The following is an 18,275-nucleotide window of genomic DNA, read 5'->3' on the forward strand; positions in this document are numbered from 1 at the left end:
CAAAGTGATATTGATTCCCTTGTACTTTGAGGTCTTCTAAAAATATAGACTGTACACTAGTTTGACTTAAAATCAGTGTTAAAACTACTTTAGGAGGTATCTTACACCATTTTTACATTGTTTAAACTATATTAGTTTAGAAACACCAGTATCTTTTGGATAGAGATTGTTAAATCAGTACATAAATTGTGGTTAAACTACCTCTTAGTTAAGCCAGTGCAGTTTTGTGGGTGAAGACTCTTACGTTAGTGTAAACACATCTTACATTGTGTGATCTTGCACCTGGCACAAGGTGCAAACCACATTTAATTAGGCTAAAATTATCTATGATCACAGCTGCAGCAGTTAAACTACAGGAAGTTGGAATTGCATCATGAACAAAAATGGTACTACTTCACATGGACACTGGTTCCCTCATCTCTCTCATTTTCTCTTGTGTTAGCTTACAGACATCATTGTTAATGAAATACTCAGTGGAGCTGATGGAACAAACATTAAGTGTGGTGTGATAGGAGAAATTGGTTGTTCTTGGCCCCTGACTGAGAGTGAAAAAAAAGTGCTTCAGGCCACAGCACATGCTCAGTCACAACTTGGCTGCCCTGTCATCATCCATCCTGGGAGGCATAGTGATGCACCTTTCCAGATTATTCGCATCCTACAAGAAGCTGGGGCTGACCTTTCAAAAACGGTCATGTCTCACCTCGACAGGTAAGAGGATGTCCTGGTATTATGTTTCTGCAATGATCCTAGATGTGTTTCTTCTAGAAATGGACTGTGGGGGTTTTGCCTTCCTCTGTAGTGGGGGGACATGGTTCTTTTGTTTGATTTTCTTAAGACAAGACATCGACAGGGCTCTCATCTCTCTGCTTTACCTGTTGGCAAGTTAAGTTGTTCTTGATTTTTTTCAGGCATTGTGCCTGGTATTTGTGCATAAGGATTGCTCATTAAGTTTTAATAGGTTAGACAAACATTTCTATGGGATGGCTTAAATAGGGATGATCCTGCCTTAAGCAGGGGTTTGGAATAGATGACCTTGTGAGGTCCCTTCCAGCCCTACTTTTCTAGGATTCTGAAAATGGAATTAATTTGGATTATGTAGCAGATTCAAACCATTTAGTTTATCAAGTGCTTTTAATATCAGTACAAGATGTGAATCTTTTAAGAAGAATTAAAATAATCAATCCTGTATATGGGATTGTTGAGACTAGAGAATTGCTTATGTAAAGCCTGATCATTTTCCACTGAAGTTAGTGAGAGCCTGGATCAGGCTCTTCATCCCAGATCCTCCAAGCTATTTAGGTGCTAACCTCTCATCAATTTCAACAGCAGCCACTTAAATACTTTTGAGGATCTGGGCTTTAAACCATGGTTGATGTGGGCCAAGAATTAAAAAAAATCAGGTTTCCATCCAAGGGTTTGACTTCATTGGACTCCAAGCCAAACACTAAACCACATTCTCCAAACTTGGTTACTATCCAAGACTAATACGATTTAAAATAAATCCCAGTGGGATGGTAGATAGGTCTTGTCTTTTTACAGAGAACAAGGTGTCAGTTCCTTTAGAAACACACAAACAGATACTGTAACACACGCATGAAATGGAAGAGACACTGTGCTGTCCCTCTGATTGAAAAGCACAGTCTGTTTGGCCAAGACAAGGTTATGTGCCCTTGTATAGTTCACAATCAGTTGGCAAATATCCAAATATTGATTTGTATGGCCAGCCGGTAAATGGAAACTGTTTTTGGTCCTATGACTCTCAGCACTGGAATTGTTTATTCCTATTGAGGGTGTTATATGAAGATTTCTGTCAACAGCATGTTCCACAAAATTGCAACTCAGACAAAGACACTATGTACTTATACCAGAACTCTGTTTTATGCACCTATATTTGGGAGAGTTTAAATACTACTTTGATTCCATTAACAATCAAAATTTGTATTCAGTGATATGCATTTATGCATTTATCTTCTGTAGATCTGTGTGCTTGTTTTTTCTTAATAAAAGTAATCTCTGCCTATGAAAATAATTTGCACCTTGCTTAGCCACTTCAGTACATTATGGTAAATAGAATCATTTTTCAAACATACAGTACCTGATTCTTTGCTCACCTGTACAGGTACATTATATTCAGTGAAATTCTATGGGTGGGGGTGGGGAATAGTATAAGCAAAGGGCAAATTGAAGCCACAGATTTCTAAGTGGCAGCATCAGCTGAACAACCCTTAATGCTTTCTGGTTTTGTTACATCATTGCATTTCACACTAAGGGGTGCAGTTCATATTCATCAGAACACAGGATCTGACCTGCTTTGAACTTGAAGTTAACCTCTGCATCAAGATGTATGTTTAAACAGCTTGGGCCCATCTCTGGAAAAAGGAATCCATGTGGGAGTTGGATTCCTAATCTGTTAAAATTTTGGAAACATTTGATGTTCAAAATTCCATCCCTGTCTTTATTCAAGGTGTGTTAGTACTGTTTAGGTGAGCTACAAGGCTAGCTACCATGCCTTACATGTTTTTCACTACAATTTTTCATTATCTACTGTGTTGAGGTAGGGTAATAGAAGTGTACATTTAGGAGGGCTAGTATGTGACACCCTTTATTTCCTGGCCTCATTGACCCATCATTACATAGTCAGGTCATCATTCATTAACTTCAGTGGCTACTGTTAAGATATCCAGGGTATAAATGAAAAGCCTATAATGGATAATGCTCTCTATATTAGATACAGCATGTATCATCCCTATAAGAGCCAACCACTAAACATAGCTTTTGAAATAATTATTCTTGGCTGTGACAAAGCTCCTATGAAATATGGCATTTAAAAAACTAAGATTGCCATATGCCTAGGAATCAGCTTCATTCTTTTGGCTACTGTAGTCCTGTGAACTGTGCAGTGCTGGAAATAAAAGCTGCCCACCTTCTGCAGTGCATTTGAAAGCCCATTTGGTAGGAAACTCTTATCCTGTATAAACTGTGAAATGTATTAAAAAATAAAGTTTTTTTATTATTAATTACAGTTGGCAATTCTGAACTCCTGCTGATGGCAGAATTGTTTGAACAAGGGTTTCTCTCTCTCTTAGCCCATCTGTTCCTCCTACTTGATCCTGCTGTTAAGTCATAATATTGAATTTGTGACATCAGTCATTTCCATAGCAACAGACTATGATGCAGTTAAACAGAGCAAAATGATTTTGTGACATGAGGCAGGAAGAGAACTGGAGTGTTATGAGTGAATGTTCTTGCTATAAGTTATCTGTGCTCCTGATGAAAGAACATAGAAAATGTTTTGTCAGTTGCTTTTAGTTAAATGGTTTTTTTCCCCAGTCCCTCCCCAAGATTGCCCCAGGTGAAAAAGTCATCATAATTAAATCAATAGATTTGCAAAGCTATTCTGGAGTGCTTGGAAAGGGCATTTCCATAAAAAACACCAATATATTGCAGGAAGTTGTTAATTCAGTAATTACCAGTTTTCCTTGTGAAACAGTGCTCCAGCAGTGTGGCTCTCAGGCCATGTCTGCACTGACAGTGGGGGGGCAATCTTAAAATTGTCCTAAACCCACAGTGTTGCCTGCAAGTCTGTACCCAGCAGCACTCTAACCCAAACCTGGATGCTCTGCTGATCTTCTAAGTTTGAGGGAGACCCCACTACTGTTCATCTTCTAGACCACACTTTTTTTCACCTTGTTTGAAATGTATCCACACACTGCAGACTGCAAGCACAAGAAATCTGCCAACTGCAATTCCACATTTCCTCATTTCTAACTTCTGATTGTTCTGCACCGATTTTTCCTCTTTCCTGTCTGTACTCAGTCTACATACTCCCAGAAAGGTTCCACTTTTCAAATAAGAATGCAGATGGCTTTAGTTTAGGCTACAAGTTACAATATAGATGAGTATGCCTGGTTGAGGGTGACCTCAGGGCCAGCCCTAAATATCAGTGCAGATATACCCTTAGAGAGACGCTGCTCGTGCACGTATCATGTGCTGACTAATATCCATAATGCTTTACAATTCCATTACAAGAAGTGGTACATTAACTTAAGGAGTCCTGGCCAAATTCCCATATGGGCAATTACAATCTGCCTGTCTCAGAACAACATTATCTTTACTTTCTGTTGGATTTCATGTTCTGTCCTAAACCGATGTGAAGAGTTGTGGTGAAATACTGCAAATATTTAACCCACAAGATGTCTGCATTTTCACAGTGAATTAAATGAGATGTAAAGATTATTCTCAGATCTCATTTTGTTCAGGTACAATCAATTGGCTCAGTGTAGGCGTTCCTCTGACTAAAAGCAAATAAAAAATTCTCTCACTAGTTTCTTTTTTATGATGCTTGCAGATATCCGAAACACATTTTTTTCTTTCTTCCATTAAGGTTCATTATGACTGTGCCTGTTCTGCTGTATTTTAACTTCTTAAGAAATACTTTGTATCCCAAGATGTTGGAGGTGGAAAGCAGAGGAGCAGGGGGGAAACAGCATAACATGTTGGCCTAAGTTTTTAATGAATGGGCTAAAAATTTGTCAATATCTTTAGCTCCTTAGGAGTTACCAAAATTATATCTAGCCTCGTGCCTGGCACTTTTTCTGACACATTTTGTACTAATGATTGCTTTTGTGTAAGTTTATGCTGTATTTTGTATTTTCTGCAGGACTATATTTGATGAGAAGAAACTGCTGGAGTTTGCTAAACTTGGGTGTTACTTAGAGTATGACCTCTTTGGCACAGAGTTGCTCTATTACCAGTTCAACCCTGATGTTGATATGCCAAGTGACAATGAAAGAATTTCAAGGTACCTACTGTAATGCAGTTAAGTTTGAATAATAATATTGCTGCTGAAGTAAAAGTTATTGGCATGCAAATATTGAGTGCAACTTACTTCATGACATGACAGTGTTCCTGTCATGTCTGTTTCTTCTCAGGGCCAGAGGTTTACATTTTGGCTTTTTTATTTTTATTCTTTTTAATTACTAATAATTTGGGAAAATTGACTTCTAACCTTCATGAATATTTCAAACTTTATTTTTCTGCATCCCTCTCCTCTTGTCATTTTGGCTGCACTGTTGCTCTTCCTTGGCTTCAAACTCTTTAAGGAGATATCATGAACACTCTTTAAGGAGATATTAAGGAGGTATTATGAACACTCATTCTCTTACCTGTCACATATACATATATCTGATGCTACCTTTGACTCTCTGTCTCCGGAATCTCTCTGACAGTTCATACTGAAAATCTCTAACATTAGTTTTAATTCTGCACTATACTGGTAAATCCTATCATGTTGTATCATGGCTTTTCACACCTAGACTCCCTAACATTATCTGTGAAATGTACAATCCATTCTGTAGTTGTCATGAATGTAGAGCTCTCATTGAAAACATTGGGAGGTATGCATGCAGAAGTAGAATATAACAGAGCATGCAGTGTTCCTTAATCATAGCAAATTTTGTGTTTGTTTTTGTTTCATCCATAATATGCCTCCCTTCCAGCCATAGCCATGCCTCCTTAGCACCCTGGCACTGAATGACAATGACAGCAGGCTTTTGTATGAAGAAATACTCCAGAAATACTACTTGCCTTTCTCTGGGTACAGTGCTAGTGTGTGCGTGGGTGGAGACATTGGAAAGGCCATTAAACTGTTTCTTGCACTTTTACTGTGTTTATGCAGGAAATAAAATTACAATGGCAGTCTCCTCTTTTTTCTTCATTTTTAGTAGGCTCGTGTTTGGTTTGTAGTCACTAGAGGAAAGCAAATCATATTGATCCATATATTTTTATACAACTGTTCAAAGAGGAAAAGAATTTTCAGGCATGTCCATGTTCCAATCCAAACAATATAAATAACAATATAAATGAATAACTTTGTATATTCACTCAAATACATATATTCCTGTAGGATAGATGTAGGGGGAGAAGGGTGTGTGTGGGGGTGTGTGTGTGTGTGTACACATACATACATATGCATGTTACCGATCTGTAGAGTAGGTGTAGATTTTTTGTGGTCATTTTTCAGGAAACTTAGGGAGGTAAGAAGATTTGTTTTTTTTTCTTGCCTGCCTGTTTCTTAGTCTGCTTATGTCAGACACCCTAAATAAACTCCTTCCAAATTTGGGCTCAGTCGGTGGTTTTCATCTTTATGAATGTGTTGTGCCCTTTCCTCCACAATACTTTACTTCCATGTTGTCTTGTCTGCTTTTTCTTGCTCAGATCTGGGGATCTAGTACTGCTAGTTCTTGCCAATCAATCTTCTCTTCCACAATCTGGTACTGACACAGTGGTTTAGGAGCAAAGGACATAATTTGCAGTGTTGCCAACTTAAACCAACATCTTAAATTACTGTATTTATTTTGATGAAAACTGCCAATTTTGCATGCATCTTACATGCAGTATCTCAACTGAACATGTTATTTTTGCCGAACTAAACACACTCCTCCTCGTAGCTATTCTTCCTTACAAGCTAAGAGAAAAACTTTTCTATTTTTATCATTGCATATAAACATAGCATTACTTATCAGACCAATACTTGCTTTCTCCTGAATCAAAGCACAGTCAAAAAATCTCAAAGTGCCAGTAAAGTAGTGAAATAGAAAGTTTTGGCAGAGAAAGAACACACAGAGTTTAGTGAGTATCCATCATTAGCACTTAAGTGTAGCAAGCTACTGTAGTATCAGACTATTGATAATGTTGGGCTAAATCCTTAAATGGATTTAAACATTTAAATACTTCATACTTAAGTACTCTGCTATCCAGTGGAATCTTTAACCATGGAGGAGATACCTAGGCTCCTCAAAGAGTGAATGGGGAGACTTAGCACCTAAACAGAGGAGCCTTAAAAACCAGCTGATCTAAGAGCTACCTCAATTCACCAGATGTTAAATATAGAAGAGAAGGGGATGGCATAGGCATGCAAGTGACCAACTTGACCAGGTATAGTTGTAGCACTCACTCAAGACATGAGAGACAGAGTTTTAAGTGCTTGCTTCAATTAATGCTTGTTTATACAGACTGGAAAAACTCCAGCAGAAGAGACTGAGAAAGACCAACCCTAGAAAGTCCATGATGTTTTGGATAGGACCCTCAGCAGGGGTGGAGGGAAACCTGGATTCAAGTGTCTGCTCACAGAGCAAGGATTGACACCTGGATCTATCACATGTTAAAATGACCACTGTAACCAGTAGGCAGTTCTAAGAACATGCATGCATTTGTCCATCTAGTTGTCTTTTGCACTGGTTGCTCAAGAACACCTACAGAATTGGGGGAACCAAGGAGATATGCTAGGGTTGATAATCCTGTTTCAAGAGCTTTGAACATCTTGGTAGTTGTGGGGTGTGTCAGACCCATGGTAGAAACCATAGGTCTTGCAGGGATAAGCAGCAACTGAGAAATAGTTTTGCAGATGTCCTTTATGCCTCTATAGTGGAGTTAGGCATCTAAATACCTTTGAAGATCCGAGCCACTGTCACTTCTTACTAGCAACAGAGCTAACACTTGCAGGAAGATCCATACCTGAGCAATAAGCTGACAGGTAGGACACAATGGAGAAACATGTTGAATAGTTTCTAAGTATAGTAAGATTTTTATTATGGAAATGCACAAGATTTTTACCTTTGTTCAACTAGGAACTAGCCATGCCTTTTCCTCCACAATACTTTGCGAGCATTAAAGCCTCCAAAACCAGTAAGATAAATGTGGTTCTGCCAACGGGAAGAAGGTCTGTGGCATTACAGCCACACTATTAGAGAGATTTTCTTTGCAGATACACCAGCCACAGCAGCAAGCCACAAAGATTTCTCTCTCGACTTGGCTTTCCTCCCTCCATGTGCTAAATATTTGCTGATGTTACTGGTTTTGAACACACTAAAAATCAAAGAAAGCACCTATTAGTCTATCCATCTCACTGACATTCTCCATAAATAAACTTCTCTGAGGGTCAGATATTACCTGAGTAATGTTGCTAATGGAAAATGGTAACTCTTGAATAGTTGAAATTTCTCCTGTTATTCCAAATGGAAAGCCACCAAATACTGTATGAAAAAGACATTCAACAACCTGCATCAGACTTCCACGTCAACTTAACTGACTTCAATACAGCTGCAGCCATTTATATGAACTAAGGGGCAAGGCCGGGCTCCAAAGAATTGCTACTATTCCTTCAATTGCTGCAGAATAGTGGACCAATAGCAATGAGACGAGCTGTTCATAATTAAGTGAAAATCCTCCAAGATGTTTGCGTCTTAAACTGAAACAGCTAGCTTTACATGTTTTATTAGTAAAAAAAAAAACCCATACAAATAGAATGAAATGAAATTAAGGCAAATTATATTGCTCTGCTTACATGAAGATGTGCAAATAATTTGGCTACGGTCAGCAGGCAGAGTTAACCAGACTAACTGATTTTATAAAGGGTCATGCATATAGGAAATTATTTAATCCGATGGTCACAAATTGTACAGTAAAATAAATTAATTTTGCGGAGGACTTCAAACAGAACACAAGGCTGAGGAAGTGTAAGAAATCCTGATGAGACTGCTTTTCCTTACCAGCTCTTCTAGAGGTGTGACATTAACCTGCTTTCAAAGATTTTCTTTTCAAAATGGGTCCCATATGTTTTGATCTATCGTATGTTTAAGATCTAATTTATATTTTTGTGTCTTAAATATCCCACAATTCTTCATTTTGTTGACATGAGAGTGTAGGGATATAGCCACGTAAGAAGTTTAAATAATGATTATTTCTGTATTACTACCAGAAGTCTGTAAACCCTTTACTGACAAGTAAGTATGCTTTGTATCTTTGCAGGATTCAGATGTTGATTGATGAAGGCTATGAGGACAGAATTCTAATGGCTCATGATGTGCACACTAAGAACAGATTGATGAAATATGGAGGTCATGGATATTCACATATCCTTAAAAATATAGTTCCAAAAATGCTAATTAGAGGCATCTCCCAAAATAGAATTGATAAAATATTGGTGGAGAACCCAAAACAGTGGTTGACCTTTAGATAAAGATAGATGTTAAATATTCACATCTTGCTTTAAAAAATTCAGATTACATTTAATAGAGGGTCATTTCACATATAGGTGCACTGAGGAAAACTGTTAATAAGCCACCCACAGCACTGATCATCACCTCTTTTTTAAATTAGAATACAAAGTGGTAATTGCCTTTGCCCTAAATGCCCTTCTAATAATCTGGTCCTGAACGAGTTATTGGTCTTGAGCACAACTACAGAATTTTTGCAAACAAATATTGGAATAACGTGTTCCACTGAGCAAATTTCATACTGTCATCACACATTATTCAGGATTTTATGTTCTTTGAAAATACATCAGCTGTACTACTTGACGAAATTTAAAGTGTTTCAAGTTAATTGCCCCCCTCTAAAGTGATATGATGTTCCTTGTAATATTGATGATCATGCTAATTATCCTGCTGTTCTTTAATTAATGCTTGCTAAAGAATATGGCATTTTAAACTAGCTTCTACAAAAACAGGATTACAAAAAGGAAGATTTTAATGTTTTTTAAAAAGTACTTTATCTTTTTTAATTAACAATTCAAAGAAATTATTTTTAAATGAACATGTGAAGAATATGTGGAAAATATTTTTGAATAAAGCAATTTGTAGACCAGTTTAACAATCGCTGTTTTTTGTTTTAGAATATGTTTTAATTGCAATAAATCACTTTTGAGCTTTTGGAAACTTGCATATGACCATGTGAAATACCATGCAAACCAGTTTCCTTTTGTAAAGATGCAATACCAAAAGTCAAAATATATTACATAACACAATTTAATGAGGAGTTGTAGTTATAACAAAGGCCATGAGATAATCAGTTTACAAATCAGTTTGTCAAGATATGAGTCAAAACATGAAATGTTTCCCTTACATGATTTTTTCCAGTTAAGTTTTTGTTCTTTCCTCTAGACCTAAACAGGGGATACTTATTTCTCCAAAGAAAAGGTCACGTCTGTTAGCAATGGCAATCTGATTTCAAGATCTTGCTTTTTCAAATTTATCCATCTTTAGGTGTCCTGTGGTAATAGTCTTTCTGTTAACACCTTGGTGAAAGAGTAGTACTAAGTATACGATCTTTTACTAGATACATTGCTGTCTGATATCTACATAAGAAGTAGCAAAGCCTTGCTGCCAAACACTCTGTAGTGAGTGTAATTACCAAACGAAAGATCTGTGAAATGAGCAGATGTGAAGTCAATTATATGTCCGTTATAAAATGCGTTGCGTAGTGGAAAAGCCAAAGAGAAGTAATCACTGCATTTTATGTATGTGATGAGTTGGTGTTGTTTCATAGGGATACTAGCAATTTTTAATCAAACCGATGTGATGACAAAATAAAAAGGCAGTTTTGAAGCATTATCTTCCCTTATGAGACTACAGATGTGCTGGGTAGGAGATTCTTTTATTGAGCACAGACTAACTGGTCATGTTTTTTTAATTGAATGCCTGCCCAAAAGAGCAAGAGACCAGAAGAATAACATGGTCTAGTTAAGCCTTACTCATGTGAACATTAAACTAATTTCTAGAGGGATTTTTCATCTTTAAAATTTGTCTAATCTTACCAAGTAATTCATGGTAAAAAGTATGGCAGATTTTTGACATGTTAGTATATGATAAATATCTGTGTGCGCACATCTTTTACTTTGTAGATTAGAAAAGGCTTCCTGTGGAGATTATGGAAAAATGAAAAGCTGTGGCCTCTATTATTCTCTCAATTTGTACAAATAGTACCATAATTTTACCATGAATGTTATCTAAGTTTTATACTGCATCAGCTGCAGTAGGAAGATAATTAACTATTTGTCTCTCTCAAACATTATCTGTTAGATTACATATTCCAGCTGTAATTTTACATGAGATTAACACTTGGTAGCACCAGTACAGGAGCAGTTAAGAAAATAAATGCCTTATACATGGTTTAGAACAGATATGCTCTGTCAAGACAGCATTACAGCTATTACTGATTTGAAAGGGTTTTTTTTTATAAGTATAACTTAAAACCATGTGTTGAACAATTTAATTCTCCAGTCCACTAATTCATCATGTGGATTAAGCTACTTTAGCACATACATATATAGATATATAGTTCTATGTAGATATATATTTAAGAAAAATAAGATTTTATACACACCTTTTTTGCATTTGAAAATCTGCTTCCTTGCATAAGTGGTTTTATATTTGGTAATATGCTTCTTGGGTTAATTTCATAGTCACACTTCATGACAAACTAATAAAATACATTTTTAAAACTAGCTACGTGACAGCATGGTTACATGGAGTCAAATCACATGCTGCTCTTTTGTGCGAGTACCTCCACTGAATTCAAGGAAGCCTGTTGCATAAGTGAGTGAGCTGAGCAGGATTTTGGTCCATGATATCCCCACAATATTCTATGTAATGACTCCCAGTGTGCTTCTGCAGTATGTTGAGCCATAAATAATCTTTTTGTTAAAAATAATACCTAACTACAGATTTACACTAAAGACTAATTGCTGCACAGAAATTATTCCAGCCTGGCCAGCAAATGTGGATGTTAGACTTGCTAAATAAATATTTACACAACAAACCATCAAGAATGGGTTTGTAGAATTGTCTAAATATACATTTACACATGTTTACCTATTGAGAGCCAAATCCTGTTCTCACTACAATCAATGGGAGTTTTGCCATTGGCTTCAATGGAAGGAGGACTTGGTCCAAATACAGTAGACATTTTATGTCAATTCTTATATTTTTAATGAATTGTTCCCTTCGTCTGTCTGTCTGTCTGTCTTTCTCTTTTAAAATACAACTAAGGGGAGGAGAGGAAATGTAAACTGCTTTAATAAGCTGACCATGTCAGGAGTCTGATGTACACACACAAATCAGGAAAATTCAGTTAAGGCTTGAAACCAATTGGCTTCTAATTCTAGATAGAAGGATAACAATAATACAAGGCAAACAATTCCTTTGGAGAGAAGAAGTATATTTCAATTACCTCTTCCTTTTATTGTAAAATCATTCCTCACCATACTATGAGTGGACTCCAAGCATCATTGTTAGCAGGTAAGTCACAAGGATCAAAGCTGATGTATGGATAAAGCAGCAAGATCATAACACATCAAAGTATCATATATACTGAAGAAGTAATTCAGTGTCTTTAGATTTTTTTCTATAAAAATTTGATCTATATAGGACTTCATTCACATGGACACTAACAATAAGGAGTATTTGCTTTGGCGGTAGTGGATCACACATCTGTTTAACTTGCTTTATAATTTTTTAATATAAGAGTTCTCTGTGTTGTACAGATGTGAGTCAGGTAGCATTTGATCTTCCCCACTACTGAGGTGTCCCATGGTCGGTCTCCACTGGGGTTCCTGATTCACTGACATTTGCCACATGAATCCAGTGCTTGGACTCAGAAGTACAGGCTTAGTTTTTGACTCATCATCAGTCAGCATAAATAATAAATCCAGAAAATGTGCTGTATTTGTTGTTGTTTCCTCCATGTGCTTTTCCTCCATCTAATTTTATGTAAACTTCATCTCCTGGCTCCAAATGAAGGACCACGCTGTTACTGGCATAGTCGTAGTTCTGATCAGCATCCTGAGCAATTGCACTTGCTCGAACCTAGATAAAATATATAACAGTGTTTGGTTAAGAAAGTCATGTTTCCTGCATAGTGGAATTCAGTCACATTTAAACTGCCTGTTTTAGCACACGCTTAATTCCAGTTTAAGCATACGTAAATGCCTCTAAGCTGTAGTTTTCAATTTACCAATAAACTCATTATTTCTGCCACTTACAGAAATGATTCACAGCATAGTGGTCAGGTCCCCCACATAGTAAAACAGTTGGTCTGAGTAATAAAAGACTGCTCACACATCGCCAGATGCTTTGCCCCTGGGGAAAATAATATGAAATAAATACCTTGATTCCAGAGGCTTAACTCTAATCCCACTTCAACTTTAGGCTGGTGTACCTTTAACTTCAGTGGAACTATTCCTGATTTCCATTGGTATGATCACACAATACGGCCCTGTCACTATTGGCCTGGAGTTTGTCCAGAACTGATATATGACTCCAGCAGGTGGAGGATCACATTGCAGAAACAAAATAAAAAACCACAGCACCAAATAAAAAGGGTCTTGCTGCTTATGGGCTTTAGGTCCTTGTAGTAGATTTCACTCTGAAAAAGTATTCCGATCTTAATGAAAGACTGAAGATGAATGCTATCAGTGGGTATGCAATCCCATACATTCTGGGAAATATTATTGAGACATACTTCACTTATTAAACATTTTACTTCCACACAGCGCAAAAGATGCATTGTAAAATTATCTCAGTAGCAAGCCTATCCGTATTTAATTTCCAATGTTGTGTGAAGTTTTGGTGTAGCTGACTCAACTACTTTTAGTCAAATGTTATTTTGTATTGTCTTTTTTTCCTTGCCATTTGGCTACTGATTTGATTGGACACTATTAGTAAACTAGAAGGAATTCAGAATGAATCTCAAGTTGCACATAACATTCATTGCTTTAAAATTATGTCACATTCTCAACAACAACAAGTAATTCTCCAGATCATTTATACATAATTTGGTCTTCTTTGTAAAATATTTAAACTTATTTGTGTGAAATTTATTTTAATATTACACATTATCTGCTTTGTTGCTTGTCCCTATTCTAGCCTCGTTGTACAGAGCTGTAAGTGATTTAGTGGCTTTGCAAACCTGAACTAAGTAATAATGCATGACTTGGCGTATAATATGCTGGATTTTTATCTGTTCAGAACTGAAAAAGGAGCTATAAGTCACAAATTTCAATGCATTCCTTTCAAAGTTTAAATGATAGATTTTCAAATTAAATTTTCATGTGGTATGATCTCACATTAAAACTGAAATGTTAAAAAGGAGATGGCTCCTTAGCACGCTAGCTCTCAAGGTATTATGAAGCTTAAAGATCATGGTAGGGAGAACATTCCCTGTGCATCACATAACAAGTGCCAGAGGAGCTTAAAGGATTTGTAATTGTTTTGACACTGTGCAAATATAAACTGCTACGTTGTATGGCAATATAGTGTGTACCTATGTTTAAGATTCCCTGATCTAAATGTATGGTTTTTATTACTGATGTAAGCCATAGCCATCAAAGCGCAGGGCGCTACCCAGGATTAATGACCACCAGGGTCAGTTGAATGGTCTGGGCCATTAAACCCAGAAAAATCCACCCAGAGAAAATAAGGTGTACTGAAGTTGTTATTGGTATTATATGGGAGGAGAGGGGAGAGAGCGATGTTAAGGTATGTGGGTTCTTTTATAGAGCTGAGGCAGAATGACTTTTAGAGAGCTGACCCTGCACACTGACAACTCAGATTGTTTAAATTATTTCCAAATTTTCCATAATGTTGCCCTATTGGATTTCCACTTTGCCACTTACTGGATTTCTCTAATATTTTATGTTTCTGTTACTATCTACTATAAATTAATGAATGGCTTTTAACAGTACATGGTCCTCTATGTTGTTGCAAAAGCTCTGTCTGCGTGTTGAATGTTGTCAAGACCAACGGATATTTCATTGCTAAGATGCTAGGTAGTACTCAGTGTCTAAATCCTTCTTTGAGCAGGCTATCAAAATCATTTTCAGGACAGACTACAGGAATCTGAATAGATTATTTTCATTTGTATGTAGCCACAAAACCTTGTCAATGCTTCAAACAGACTGTGTGTTACCCTTAAGGTTTTTACCTCCTTTGTTTGGGAAAGCCAATGTAATTTCTTATTAAAATCTATGAAAACGGTCTCAGAAGAGTAGTATACATTTCATAAGTTGTATGACCGTCCACCTCATCATTTTATAAAGGTACACTGGGACACTGAAATTGCAAACATGAACTAGCTAAGCTATGTGATCTCAGCACTTCTATGTTTAAGCTCTGTAAGTATTAAGAAAGGCAGCGTGTTACACTGAAGGGGCTGAGATTCTTTATATACATTGCTTTGGAAGGATTTGTTTTTCCCTGTAATCTATGCACTTTCCAACATTAATATTTTTTTTCTCTAAGGAACCCCACAGGACATATAGCACCAAACCATCTTGGGTAGACTCCCTTTAGGAATTTCATTTGATAATTTCCAGGCTTTATCACGAATACAGAAAGTTAACTGCTGTCACATCGCATCAGCCATCAGCGTTTCAAGAACAAATCTCACTCAGAAAGTCGCTGTTGCTGTAAGGCTACTCGCTAATTTCAATAAACTGTGTCCTGATATTTAAGCTTAAACACTATAGAAAGAATTTACCTTTCTGATCTTCAGACAAGACTCTCCGCCCCTTTCCACTCATTCAGTGCAAGTTTAGTCACTCAAATAGTTGGAGCAGTTCATGTGCAACTCCGTTTAATATTTATAATTTGCTGACTTCATAGACATATGCCCTGCTCCGCTGATCTTTCTTCTTCCTAGCTTAAGTTTAACGCCCAAATTTCCGCTACTGTTTGGATTGCAAATATGGCAACCTTGCTATATCTGCATCTCTCCTATGTGAAAGAATCAAATGAGCTGGCCTACATTTTGCCTTGTTTTACTAGTCCCGGCTCCTTTGCTGAGGCCGCGTTTACCGAAGACATTTGCTAACACAATTCTTGCCGAGGCGCCCATCGTTTTATTGTCGCGCCTCTCCGAGGCACCGCAGACAAAAGGTGACGTGGCCCCGCGGATCCATGCGCTGCCCTTTGATGCCCGACACCCGCGAGCAGCACAAAGGCGGCGCAGGCCCGCGCGCGTTAGCGCCGTCCGGGGGCTGAGCCGGGCGCTGGGCCGCCGGGGCGGCTGGCTGGAGCCGCGCGGCCGGCGAGGGGGGAAGCCGCGCGGGGGCACCCAGAGCAGAGCAGCGCCGCGCCCGGCGGCTCCCCCGTGCCTGCCAGCCCTGCGGCCGCGGGGGCGGATGTCGTGCTTGCCCGGGGCCGCAGGGCTGCCCCAAGCCTCGGCTCCTAATCCCTGCGCTGGAGCCACGGCCACCTGTTGGCCCCCTTCCCCCCCCACCCCACGCGTGGGAGCGCGCGTGGGGGGGAGCGGTGCTGGCTGCCTCCCTCGCGTGCGCACGTGCCCCGTCCCGCGCGGGGGCAGCCCCGGCCTCCTCCCCGCGCCCCTGGGCCGCTCCGCGGGCGGGCGCAGGGCCCCGGCGGCGCGGTGGCAGCTTTAGCCTAACGCAAACTGACGGCGCTGCCTCCACCTGCCGCTTCCCGCCCAGCGAGCCCGAGGCAGCCTCGCTCTGCAGCCGGGGGCGGCACCCGGCCACCCACCCTCGGGGCTCGGCGCAGCACCCCCGCGGCCCGGGCCCCGCTCCCGCCTCCCGGCCCGGCCCGGCCCGGCCCGGCCCACCTGGTTGTTCTTGCACAGGTCGGCCCACATGCTGGTGCCGTCGCCGCCGCGCATGAGCACGTGGTAGGTGAAGAAGTAGATGCCGGGGATGGAGCAGGTGAACTTGCCCGTGGTGGGGTCGTAGTGGTTGCCCAGGTTGGTGACCACGTCGTCGAACTTGAGCACCTCGTAGCCCTCGTGCTGCCGCTTGAGCCCCGCGTAGAAGGCGATCTTGGGCACGGTGCTGTAGGTGGCGGCGCTGATGGCCCCCGCCGCGTTGAGTCCCGGCGCCCCGGGCGGCCCCGGCAGGCCCTGCCGCCCCGGCTCCCCCTTGTCCCCCGGCGGCCCCGCCGGCCCGGGCGGCCCCGGCTCCCCGGGCGGCCCGCGGGGCCCCGCCTTGCCCGGCCGGCCCGCCTCGCCCTTGGGCCCCTGGATGAAGGTGGGCAGCGACTGCATGAGGCCGCGGTCGGGCGTGGCGGCCGTGCTGGGCGCCTTGGTGCCGCCGTAGGGGTCGCAGACCATGCGGCAGGTGCCCAGCATCTCGTAGTGGGCCGACGTGCCGGCCGAGCTGACCAGCACGGGGATGAGGATGACGAGCAGCAGCACCATGACCACCCCCAGGGCGCCGGCCGCGATCAGCCGCCGCCTGCTGCCCACCAGCCGGCTCAGCGCAGGGCGATCCTCCTGCCGGCCGCCTTTGGACAGAATCTTGCTGGTTGTGCGGGGACCTCTCCGAGCCGAAAACCCCGCCGCGCCCGGCGGACCCGCTCCTCCTCCGCCTCCGCCCGCCGCTGCGGCTCCCGCGGGACGCGCCCTGCGCCGGGCCCTGCCCCTGCCCCTGCCCCTGCCCGCCGGGCGGCCGCTCGCCCGCACCTGTGGCCGGCGCTGCCCTGGCGCGCCGAGACCTGCAGCCCGCGCCGCCGCCGCCGCTCACACTTTTATGCTCCTGCCGGCGATCGACTTTTTTTTTTGCAGACGGTGCCACTTCGCATCAACTTTCCCGGGAACTCGCTCCTCGCCGCCCCGCGCCGCGCCGCGCCGCGCCGTGCCGCGCTGCCCCCCGCCTCTCCCTTGGCTGTTTTTTTTTTTTTCCTTCTCTTTTTTTGTGTGCTTGTTGTTGCTTGCAGTGACAGCAGCTCCCCGCAGGCAGCGAGCGGTGGCTGCAAGTTGCCGCGCGCGGGCAAGAGCCTCCCTGGTGCCTCCGAGCGCCTTCCCCTCCCGGCCCGTCCCGGCGTAGCGCGGCCGAGCTGTGCTGAGGAGCGCGCGAGCCTGCCCCGTGCCACCTGCCAGGAGAAGAGGAGGCTGCCAGCCGTGCCGGCGCAATTTATAGGCACCCAAAAGCGCAGGGGGAAAGGGAGCTGCCTTGGCATCTCATTCCGGCATCTGCTCCGCGCTTCCCACTCATGCAGAGTTTGGCATTACCCTGACAGTGCGGGGAGGTTTTTTTTCTCTCCCCCCCCCCCTCTTCCTTCCCTTGCTCACTGCACAGGGCTGAGCAGTGAAACCGTGAGCGCTCCCTGGCTCAGCCTGGCGGCTCGCAGCTCAGACTGAGGGGAAGAGCTGCGCTTAGTGGGGCTTGGCTCTTCTCTTCGGGTCACTGAGCCAGAATCAAAAGGTCACCCCCCGCCATGCTTTCATGTCTCCCCGAGGCTTCCCGCGCCCTGGGAGCATGGCATACAAGCGCTCTGTGGTGTCTGGTGGGAGCCCACTCTCCCCTGCTCCCAGTAAATGTCTCTCCAGCCCTCGGCCCAGAAGGCCAAGTTGTCCCCGTTACCCCTCAGGAAGGAGCAGTTTCTCTGTAGGCCCCACAGGTTGCTTCTAACCAGCCGCCCTCCTCCTGCCAGCCTAGCACTGTAATGCGGTGCCATTCATCCCAGAAGCCAAAGGCAAATCCACGTGTC

The 18,275-nt window shown here is 41.9% G+C and overlaps 2 protein-coding genes across 6 annotated transcripts in view; one reads left to right on the plus strand and one right to left on the minus strand.

Moving 5' to 3' along the window:
- Positions 1 to 9,645, plus strand: part of PTER (phosphotriesterase related) — a 31,885-nt gene extending 22,240 nt beyond the window's left edge. For all 4 annotated transcript variants that reach the window (XM_019498022.2, XM_019498021.2, XM_006265861.4 and 1 more), the window contains 3 exons: positions 443 to 708; positions 4,661 to 4,801; positions 8,809 to 9,645. In XM_019498022.2, the coding sequence (XP_019353567.1) occupies positions 443 to 708; positions 4,661 to 4,801; positions 8,809 to 9,019 (618 nt within the window). In that variant the 3' untranslated portion in view covers positions 9,020 to 9,645. The remainder of the gene's footprint in view (positions 1 to 442; positions 709 to 4,660; positions 4,802 to 8,808) is intronic.
- Positions 9,646 to 11,976: 2,331 nt separating this feature from the next.
- Positions 11,977 to 17,864, minus strand: C1QL3 (complement C1q like 3). 2 transcript variants are annotated; one of them, XM_059729047.1, is made up of 3 exons: positions 16,396 to 17,864; positions 12,821 to 12,917; positions 12,519 to 12,644 (listed from the first exon to the last, which is right to left on the minus strand). In XM_059729047.1, exons 1-3 carry the CDS (start codon positions 16,981 to 16,983, stop codon positions 12,613 to 12,615), a joined length of 717 nt encoding a protein of 238 aa, XP_059585030.1. In that variant the 5' UTR covers positions 16,984 to 17,864; the 3' UTR covers positions 12,519 to 12,612. The 2 variants fall into 2 exon arrangements, with proteins under 2 accessions (XP_059585029.1, XP_059585030.1); XM_059729046.1 differs by lacking the exon at positions 12,821 to 12,917 and having other exon boundaries at positions 11,977 to 12,644; positions 16,396 to 17,840.
- Between the last annotated feature and the right edge of the window lie 411 nt (positions 17,865 to 18,275).

The sequence above is a fragment of the Alligator mississippiensis genome, chromosome 5 (genome assembly GCF_030867095.1).
Source record: "Alligator mississippiensis isolate rAllMis1 chromosome 5, rAllMis1, whole genome shotgun sequence".
Lineage (NCBI taxonomy): Eukaryota > Metazoa > Chordata > Crocodylia > Alligatoridae > Alligator > Alligator mississippiensis.